This window comes from Oryzias melastigma, linkage group LG2 (genome assembly GCF_002922805.2).
Source record: "Oryzias melastigma strain HK-1 linkage group LG2, ASM292280v2, whole genome shotgun sequence".
Classification (NCBI taxonomy): Eukaryota; Metazoa; Chordata; class Actinopteri; order Beloniformes; family Adrianichthyidae; genus Oryzias; species Oryzias melastigma.
The window spans coordinates 21,391,913-21,403,237 of NC_050513.1; the positions used below are offsets into that span (position 1 = coordinate 21,391,913).

Consider the following 11,325-nt stretch of genomic DNA (forward strand, 5'->3'; position numbering starts at 1 on the left):
CAAAGTGACTAATGACATACGTTTGAATACAGACAGTGGAAATATGTCAGTGCTAGTTTTACTGGATCTCAGTGCTGCGTTTGATACAGTCGACCACGCAATACTACTCAGACGACTGGAAAACTGGGTGGGTCTCACTGGGCCAGTACTAAACTGGTTCAAAACGTACTTAGAAAACAGGAAATATTTTGTGTCAATTGGTAACTTCACTTCTGAGCCAATAGAAATTACATGTGGAGTTCCCCAAGGCTCCATCCTGGGACCACTTCTATTTAACATCTACATGCTCCCACTGGCCCAGGTTATAAAGAACAACAACATTAGTTACCATAGCTATGCAGATGACACACAGATATATATTAGACTGACACCAGGAGACCGAGGCCCTGTACAGGCTCTTGGTAAATGCATTGAGGACATTAATGACTGGATGTGTCACAACTTACTTCAATTAAACAAAAACAAAACTGAGGTTATTGTCTTTGGGGCTAAAGAAAAAAGGTTAGACGTCACTACAGAGCTTCAATCTATTCAACTAAAAACTACCAACCAGGCCAGAAACTTGGGTGTAGTGATAGACACAGACCTAAATTTTGATAAACACATTAAGGCAGTCACTAAATCAGCCTATTATCATCTCAAAAATATCTCAAGGATTAAAGATCTGATGTCTAAGCAGGACCTGGAGAAACTAGTGCATGCTTTCATCTTTAGTCGACTTGATTACTGTAACAGTGTTTTTACAGGACTACCAAAAAAATCCATCAGGAAACTGCAGCTTATTCAGAACTCTGCTGCTCGGGTTCTCACAAGGACCAAGAAAGTAGACCACATCAGTCCAGTTCTGAGGTCTTTACACTGGTTACCTGTCTGTCAGAGGATAGACTTTAAAGTTCTGTTACTGGTTTATAAAGCTTTGAATGGTTTAGCACCAAAATACATGACTGACCTCCTGACCCAGTATGTACCAGCCAGACCTCTCCGGTCATCAGGATCCGGTCTTTTATCAGTTCCTAGAGTCAGAACTAAACATGGAGAAGCTGCATTCAGCTTCTATGCACCACAGATCTGGAATAGACTTCCAGAAAACCTTAGATCAGCTGAAACACTCAGTGGATTTAAATCCAGGTTAAAGACTCACCTGTTCTCAGCCTCTTGCCTTATTAAACCTTCTAAAGTGGCAGAATGCATGTTAACTCCCCAGCATTTCATATTACAGTTATATTGTTTGGGGACAGCAAGGCTGTGCATAAACATGGATGACAGTTTCCTTTTAATCTGCTGGTTCTGTTCTTGGTCACTTGTTTGGATGTTTGTACAGACTGTAGAAACTGGCTCCATGTAAGACTAGAGAGCTGATAAATGAAACATGGAGCTGCTGTCACAGAATCACCTCCCAGATGGTGCTCGCACTCATCCCTCGTCATTTCATGAGTGCTCACTTTAATTAAGGTTTGCAGGGAGGAAGACAGCAATAAGGATATGAGCTGCACCTTGTTTCCTGCCTGTGGATTTGTCTTTGTTCCCTGATCGATTTAGCATACATTTACCTGGGACAAACCTTGCCTGAGAGCATGTTAATAAAGTATATGTGAAATGTCAACTGAGACGCACCACTGAAGTAATCTGGCATGTTTATGATGCATTAACCGGGGGAGCAGCCGTCTCTCAGTCTTCAATCCATCACCTTGAAGTAAACGTGAGCTTTAATATTGATTAGCTGGAGGTGCCAGATTACACCGAAGAAATGTGGAGTAAAAAGGCTGAGCTTTTAATTAGGGACTATCACATGAGGCTTTTTACCAAGATAACCAAGCAAAACTTTTACAGCCTACTCTTTATGCTCACTAACTTAAAAATGAAATGGACACTCATATAGAAGGCCTTGTTTCAGATTTTGACTCTGATGTGGACATGTGGGTCAAAAAAACAACAGAAGGCAGATAATGTCAGGACTGGATATGCATCTTTGTATTTTTGATGTGGATAATTCATTTAGCCTCACTGATCAACAAAGCAAAAAAGAAAAAAAAACAGTTTAAAATCATATTTTGTACGATTAATTCAAAATCATCTACAGTTGTGTCAATCATTGATGAAAATTTGGGTTCTCTGTTGTTATATTTAGATATTACTTTTAGTTTCCATGTAGCTCAAGAGAAAACAGCAAAAAATGTACAAGTGGAACATTCTTCACGGATCAAGAACATTTACAATTTAGAAATAAAAAGTCTTAATTCAATTGGTGAGTGTGTTTAAATCTTTCCATGTTTCTGCCGTTTTGGCATCTAGTCATATTTTTTTGTGTTAGCCCAGTGTTTACATCAAATGCTACCAAGTTTCAAGTTTCTATATGCAGAAATATAGAATATTCAGCTGTATTAGATCAGGATTTACACCAATAACATCTCCGGTCAGTGAACACAGAGCACAAGAGTATTGATTCTAAAGTAACACAAAGACTGGTGGATGAGGTCAGTCTTTCCTATTTCACTGGTAATCGCTGGTCGGTAAGGCTACTCGGAAAAGGCACCTGCACCTTGACAGCTTTGTCTTGTGAGGAGGAGTTTCAGGTGGTATTAAAGACAGCGCCTCTGTGAACCGGGGATCAGCTGTGAGGAGAGGAGATCACTCAGCCGTGGTAAGAACAGAAACCCATCATACCTGATGCTGACAGAAGGGCTAACCAATTACCTTTCTTCTTGCAGCTGGAAGCATTTCCACTGGAACGTCATTGGCAAAAGAGATGGTAAGTGTTTATTTTTTAATATCTTTCCATGACTTCTGAAAAACCTAAGAAACACAGTTTAGCCAAAACAGCTGTAGCAGCTTCTGCTGGCCTTTGTGCTGGAGTGATAAATAATGAAGAATCTCTTAACACTTGAAAGATCAGAGTCTGACAGGAAGTTTGGCGTCTTAAATAGTTTAAGAATATGACATGCATGCAACCCTTAGCTTTAATGTTGAAGTCATTCTATTTTCCAGTGTTTTTCTAATAGCTGTTGAGATTGGCTGTGCGTGGGTGTGAAGATGGCTCTTCATTTCACTGAAACGACTTTCTGCTGAATTAAGTTTATTGGTAAAACATCACTAATGTCCATTATACTGGGTTTTCCACAAAAGGAAACGCTCTGCCTGTCAACAGCTGATTTAACAGATTGTTACCTTCTTCAGCCTGATGAGAGCCCTAAGTCAGGCTGGGATAACTGGGAAACACTGTTTCAGCTGGTAGCTGTGCTTTGCTTTGCACAGTATTGCATTACAGTATGAATGGAAACTGCTGTCAGTTGTGTCCTGCTGCAGGTACTGTGTCTGTCCGACAAATGTGGCTACTTGTGTCTTTATAGTCATTCTGGATACAGTGTGAAAATCCTCATCTCAACTGTTCTACTGTCTTTTGTCATGTGTTTCTTCATGTTGCACATGTCAAAATTAAGACTGAGAACACAAAATTAACAATTAATACAAGTCTCTGTACATTGATTAATTGATTTTTCAGCCCAGTCTCAGTAAAATGCGTACATATTCCACGATTTGGGAAATACCGTGTATAATATACGCCAAAACCGGTTTTTGCGTGCATATAATATGCACCGTCCTAAACGTGTTAAATGTGTTTTCCACGTTTGACACGTCCCCTGGTGGAGCCGTGAGCATCACAGACAGCCCCACAAACGAACAATTTGCTTTTCTAACCCTAACCATAACCGTAATCCTAACCTTAACCAGGAACGACGTCATTTAGAAAAGAGCTGGAGGATTTCTGACCACGTGATCAAAACGAAACCTAAAAAGTCGTGGATATTGTACACCGGCGCAACCTATCCTCTAGCATTGCGTATCATATGCACGCAAAAACTGTGTTTGGCGTATATTATACACGGTATTTCAGAGTGCAACGTCGTGGAATATGTACGCATTTTACTGAGACCGTGTTGGATTTTTGGTAAATTGAGCTGAAATATTTTTTAGGAGCTAATCCTGGTTTTTAGTTGTGTACACAGTGTTTCTGTAATGAGGGGAAAGTGTCTTTGCACTGGCTGGGTGTGTTCAAGACAATTTCTGTATCTAACAGTTTTATTCAGTGTAGTTTATAAGCCATATCATTCTGGAGTTTAAAAACATGAATAGATACTAGAATAAAACGACGTGCATTCTTTGAAAATGAGAGTGTCCAGACTTTAGACTCTAACATGGTCGGGACATTTTTAGTTTCTGAGCAATGACGTCATCCCCCAAATACTTATGGTTAGATGCTTTTGTCAGCAAGCTTTCCTCAACAGCACATGGTCCCCTCCTTCCCTCCTTATTGTAGTCTACGATCACAGCTCCCATTAATAAAAAGTATAATCACTTAAAAAGAGCAGTCATGGAATCTACTCAATCCATGATGTGTTATTGAGACCTTGAACCATATCAAAATTTGATCTTAATAAGATAACATAGAAGATGTTCTACCTCAAGCATGAACAGTTGACTAATGTAACCAGTGCTGTAAGAGCAACACACACCTTTACTAACGCAGGCTTTCTAAGAACACACATAAACCAGTCAAATAGTGACAGACTCACTAGTTTCTGTTTTGTGAAAAAAAAGTTTAAAAAGAAATGTCAAGTTGCATTCTTACTGTGTGATATATTGAAGAAGTCCATTCTATCAGTAGAAGAGGGGTCCTCACTGCAGCCCATCTGAGCAGCTGAGGAACTGATTAAACAGAAACTGGATTTAATGAATACCTCCTCCACCTGTGTGAAGTTAAAGGTCACAGATACAGCGCAAGCCGACTATTATTTTTAAAACAAATGGCATTTCCCTACATGGAGAAAAGCTGTATTGCCCTAAAGTAATACAAGCTCACTAAGGGAGGGGTCACACTTCGTTTAGCCTAAATTCAAAGCACTGCCTCAGAGTTTGGGCTGACAATGTTCAAACCCATTTGAGCGTTTCAGTGGCTCCTGGCAGGATTCAATGGGCCAACAATGAACACATTTACAGTCCATTTCAACATTTTGAAATGTGTATTATCACCAGATAGAACCTTACTGCTGCGAGTGCACTGTTCCAGCCAGACTGAAGCGCTCACAGATTAAGCTGTTTGCTGAAATGATATTGATGTGAGTGAGCAGGTCGTGCTGCTGGTACGTTGCTTTTGAACTGGAAAGTCAAATTCCATGTGGCTGGTTGGACAACTGTCATTCATCAAAAAACGTAAAAAGTGTTTTGAAATGTCATTTGTTTAATATAGAGATGTTGTGAACATTTGTAAATGTATGTGCATTTACACGCAGCATTCACAAAATGGGCTGGATGAAAAAAAGAACAATTCAAACTACGTTTTGTCTTTTGAATCACTTGTTTGTGTGGTCTCTTACCTTGCTTTAGGAGCACAGAGGCAGTGTCAGACCTTATGTCAACTTCAATGCCAAACATGATGCTGAAGTCCTTCATAAAGCTATGAAGGGAATAGGTGAGTCTCTCTAATTGAGTGCTGCATGCTGCTCGTGCTCTCCTCTTTACTGATCCTATTTAGGAATCTAATTGTTGGGTATGGTGGATATTGAGAGTTTGTACTTCTATGTGTGTGTTTGTTATGTGTATGTGGCTAAAACTGTATTTGTTTTGAATAAGATGAAGTTTTACGTATCCTGTCACGTGTTAAGAATGTTGTACTGTTCAGTTGTACTGCCTTATTTCACTTACTGTGTTAAAGTGTGGGGTAATACATATAAAAGTCATTTAACACCGTTATACCTACAGCAGAAAAAGGTTATTCGAATCATTCATAAAGTTGGATACAGAGAACATACAAATGCTTTATTTGTGGAGTCGAGATTGTTGAAATTTGAGGACTTAGTAAAACAGCAGACTTTATTAGGAATGCTTAAAATTAAAAACAGAGAGATGCCAGAGAGTCTGCAAAAACTCTTTGTTTTCACTGCAGAAGATGAAAGTCACAGGAGGAAATATCATTTTCAGTTTCCAGTTGCTCGCACTGCTTTAAAGCAGACAGGTTTTTATTTTATTGGGGTAAAAGTTTGGAATGCTCAACAGGACATTTTGAAAAGCTGTACTAATAAAATATTATTAAAAAAAAATATTTGTAAAGACAAAACTCAAGGAATATGTAACGTGTAGTTAGTATGTGGGGAGAGGCGCTAAAAGCCATCTTTGTTTCTTTTTTCTTTTTAAGATGCAATATAAGGGCAGAATTGAAATAAGAATTGTATTCTTCTCACTGATCCTTTCCTGTCATGAAGATATGCAGACTGTTGATGGGTAACGAATATGTTCATGTAATTCTCTCTTCATAAATGGAATAAAATAAACAAACAAAAAAAAAATCAAAGATCAAATATTTAATCTTTCTCTGTACTATTTTGTTTGGTTTCTACTCTGTCATTTGTTTGGATTATTTCTTGAATGGAGGACCCCCTTGAAAACGAGATGCTCCATTTCTGGGGTTTATCCTCCCACTCTAGTTTAAATGCAGCCCAGTCTCAGTAAAATGCGTACATATGCCACGATTTGGGAAATACCGTGTATAAAATACTCCAAAACCGGTTTTTGCGTGCATATAATACGCGCGGTCCTAAACGTGTTAAAGTCTGTTTTCCACGTATGACACGTCACCTGGTGGAGCCGTGAGCATCACAGACAGCCCCACAAACGAACAATTTGCTTTTCTAACCCTCACCATAACCGTAATCCTAACCTTAACCAGGAACGACGTCATTTAGAAAAGAGCCGGAGGATTTCTGACCATGTGATCAAAACGAAACCTAAAAAGTCGTGTATATAGTACGCCGGCACAACCCATTCTCTATCATTGCGTATCATATGCACGCAAAAACCGTGTTTGGCGTATATTATACACGGTATTTCAGAGTGCAACGTCGTGGAACATGTACGCATTTTACTGAGAGTGTGTTGTTTAAATGAGTAAATAAATAAAGCAGAAGTAACTTTACACAGTAGCCATGACCGATGTAGGCATTTCGTCTGACGTCATGTGAGAAGGGTCTATCCCTCCAATAGAGGCTCCATTAGAGGGATAGACTTTGATGAAAAGTTGATGTTTTAAAGAAAGAGAAAAGACGTGTAGTTTGTTAAAATAACATTTGATTTCTGTCATGTTATCAAACCTGACATAAGACTAGACTTTTACTTATTATGGCCCGCAGCATCAGGTACTGATGGCAAGGACCATATTATTAATGTTTTGTTTTGTAAGAGAATATTCATGAACTGAAACTTTCTAAATAAAGGGAATAACAGTTTTGATAAGAAACTTACATTTTTGTTATTAGAAAAATGTTAGATGCTGGTAGAAATCTAATATAGACTCTGGATGTTACTGGCATAAAGTAACTCATAACTAAAAATGTACACGTCATTGGATTAAAGACAGCAACCATGAGCAGATTTTTCTTCTTTGAAGTAGATCAGTGTAGGGCATGTTCATTTACATTTTCAAAACATGGATGTTTTATTTTAAAATCATATTTTAAATATAGTTATATTTATATTCTGTATTTTTAGTTAGTATTATTGTATATACTGATAACTGTTTTTATGTAACTGCAGTAAAACATGGCCGTTGAGCCAGACGAACAGATTTCAGTTGTCACTCTATGGGGGTGGGGGCGCCTGGGGAGGGTCTCGCCAGGGGAGTAATTCAGTGTAGAACCGCCACTGAATGGAGGTGAAGGAGTATTTAAATGGGCTAAGAAAATTCACTTTATGGATTTCTTCAGCAGGACTGAGTGTTGGCAAAAGGCTTTTCTCTTTTCCACCGGCTTCATCTATGTTACCTGTTAACTTTTAAGGTAAATTGCAAATGCATCTTCCTCTCTGTTACAGGAACAAATGAAGATACCATTCTGATGCTTCTGATATCACGCAGCAATGATCAGCGCCAGCAAATAAAATCTGCATACAAAAAAGCATATGGAAAGGTAAGTCAACACCACAAGGCACAAAACCGAACTGCAACATTAATCAAATGACTTAACTTCATTTCATCAATCTATCAATGAATACATAAATCAATGCTGTAAAGCAGACCCAATAGACCTTTGATTCTGCTGCTCCCAGCTCAGAACGAGCAATCATTCTCCAAAGATTTTACCTTTGGAGGGTTTACAGGCTGCTCTGCTGCAAACTTCCATTTGACACCTTCCTGCAGTCTAATTATTGTCAATCCTTTCCTTGAGGAACCATCACTTTTCAAGTTCAAGTTTATTTATCTATGTGACACTTTAAAATGACCACAGTCAAACAAGGCGCCACACATTAGAAGCTCTAAAACATTAAAAATAACTAAAAGGTTCAAACAATTAAAGATAAAACACATAAATAAGTGCCATAAAAACATCAGGTAAAAGGAAAAGCTAAACAATAAAGTAGTAAGTCCCACCAGCAGAGCAGAGTCTCATGCTGTGGAAAAGCCCGTGATACAAATGGGTTTAAAGAAATGTTCTTAAAAATGGCGGGTGCAGATGTCTGCTGAATGCTGAGCGGTGATGTGTTCCACAGCTTCATCCAGCCTGAGCTTCCTCTTAGACCTCAGCACCTCCAGGAGAAGCTGATCAGATGATCTGAGGTTGGAGTGTAAGGACAGAGAAGCTCGATTGTTAAAATATTTTTAAACATATTAAAGAATATTAAAATGAACCCTAAAATTCACAGGTAACCAGTGAAGGGTGGGGGGATGGTGGGGTGATGTCATCCCTCTTACGCGCTCCAACCAGAACCCTGTACCCGCTGGTGACATGAGAGGGACGTCCAGCTAACTCAAAACTCCACAATGAAGAGAGTTACAGTAATCCAGCTGAGATGCAATGAAAGCATGGATTACTGTCTCAAAGGGTTTTAATTTGGGTAAAAATGGTTTCACCTTTACCAGCTGGCTTAAATAAAAGACGCTGAATTTTACCACTGAGCTGATTTGACAGTCAATTTTAAAATCACTGTTCATTTTAAAACCCACGGACAGTTTGAGATGAGGAGCCAGAGGACCCCGCTCCACTGAGGAGGGTCACAGCAGCTGCTAGGACCAAACGCCTTCAGTTCTGTTTTTTTAATCTTTCGTGCATTTTCTAAACCCGTTTTGTCTCTATGTGAGTCACCTAACACGGCCACTTCTGGACAAAGCCAGGGTACACCCTGGACAGGTCGCCAGTCTGTCTCAGGGCCTCAATCAAACACCCATTCACTCTCACATTCACACCTAGGGGCAATTTAGAGTCACCAATGAACCTATGAAGCATGTTTTTGGACGGTGGGAGGAAGCCGGAGTCCCCGGTGAAAACCCACGCATGCACGGGGAGAACATGCAAACTCCACACAGAAAGGTCCCAAATCCCTCAGCCGGGATCTGATCCTGGGCCTTCTCGCTGTGAGGCAAGAGCGCTAACCACTGCTCCACCTTTTTTTAAAAAATCATTAAAGCTTAAAAAAACTTTTGTCAAGATCAGTTTCATTAGTGACTTTTTTAAGAATGCTGTCAAACAAAAAATCACAAACAAAGTTTGTATTTTAGTCGTTGAGTTTTATTTCAAGAAAATCTGCTGCAGCAGGAGGATCTTGTTTGACTGACTTATATTCGTGATATTTTTCCTTTTTTTGAAGGAACTTATGTGATTCTGATCAAGTAAAAGAACTAAACATTTTGTATGTGTAGAAAATATCTCAACCTTTATGCTTCAATTATTACAAATATGTTAAAGCTGCATTTTATAAATTAATGGATTAATGGCCACAGAAACAAATAAAATGTCTTTTTCTGAACATGGGACTTTCTCACTAGCTTTGGTCAGTTAGAAACTAACCTAAACGAGTCTTTCAGATAGTAACACAAAAGGATGCAACAGACTGGTGACTTGTTCTGGGTGTACATCGCCTTAGCCCAACAGAAGCGACTCTGTGACGCCAAAAGAGATTCAGTGAGTTCTGAAGATGAATGGGTGGATGTAAAATGACAGTGTTTATTTTATATCTAGTAAATGTTTGAAAAACAAGGACTCTAATAGACATCTTTCAGAACACTGAGAATAATAGAATAATCTGAGATGTCCAGTTTTATATGCATCTACAATAGATGTCTGTAAGAGAACTAACAGACGTCATGAAACTAAATGACTTGTTCACAACGCACAAGACATGGTGGGACTGCAGGGCGATTACTTGTTATGAAATCGTCTACTAGAGATTGAAACATCGTTGAAAAATAGTCCGGTATGAATAGATGTTTAGCAGATATATAATTCATATCTATAGCTGTAAACACTGAAATAGCCATGATTTGGGTATCTATCTATCTAGGTATTGATATATTTATTTAATATTTTTTGTTGTTTGATCAGACTTTGTTCTGTCTGTCTGCTGACTAAAGTTGATTTTGAAGGTTTCCGTTGTTTTAATTGTGGAAGCATTACGATTTCTTGCCTTCCTGTGAGGAGCTGTCTGTCAAAATAAACTTTTTCTTTAAGCTCGCTAAATGCATTTCCCTTTATTGTCTGGAACTGGCCACTATGACTGCTTTTTATGACATGAAATGCTCACAACTATAAGCAATACAAACTGTCACTTTTGAGGTTGTAAAAATGTTTTTTAAAAACAATAAAGCAGTTAAATTTGCTGCACCCCCCTGTAAAACATTGCACATAAAAGAGAAATAAAATTAAAAATCCATGTAATTTCCATGAATATTAAAGTCCTTTCTTGCCATAGTTATAAACACTTTATTATGTACAAAAAAAAATGATTGCCTTTCATAAAAAGAAATAGGAGACATTTGAAATTTGGAAATGATTGACTGTTCAATTAAAAAAAACAAACGTTGAAAGAGAGGCTTCTGCTCTGTAGATGTCATCAGTTTCAGTTATCCTCTAGTTTTTAGCCCGGAGATTTTTTTCAGCATGAAAGCGCAAAAACCCTCTTAGAGGGTGAAGTTTAGAGTCAAACTGTTCTTTGTGAGAGAAGGTTAGAGTAGAATGAGCTCCGCTGACTTCATGAACCTCCATGACCTCAACAGACTCAGTGGAGACGGAAAATGTCTGGATGAAAGGATCTAGAGGCCCATTTGAAATAGAGAAACCATTGAAAACTTGGGTCCTATGGAAGGACGGTAATAAAAATGGAACAAATATTGGGAATGTTGTTTAACTTTTAACCGTTAAAGTCAGAAACAGAAGATCAGGTCCAGATAGAAACGCTCGGTAATGCAGGCAGGATGGTATGAAATCATACGTCGCACAGAGTGAGGTTCTGTGCAGCGCTTAACTCTAGAATTCCTGAGCCTGTGCAAATTTGCGCAGGGAAGAG

At 38.7% G+C, this 11,325-nt stretch overlaps 1 protein-coding gene across 1 annotated transcript in view; it reads left to right on the forward strand.

Annotated features, from left to right (window-relative positions):
- Positions 1 to 2,379: 2,379 nt before the first annotated feature.
- The window catches only part of anxa5a (annexin A5a), a gene marked incomplete in the record, with an annotated part of 30,269 nt that continues 21,323 nt past the window's right edge, over positions 2,380 to 11,325 (forward strand). The window contains 4 exon segments of the mRNA XM_024270559.2: positions 2,380 to 2,641; positions 2,709 to 2,749; positions 5,383 to 5,467; positions 7,861 to 7,955. Coding sequence (XP_024126327.1) covers positions 2,747 to 2,749; positions 5,383 to 5,467; positions 7,861 to 7,955 — 183 coding nt within the window.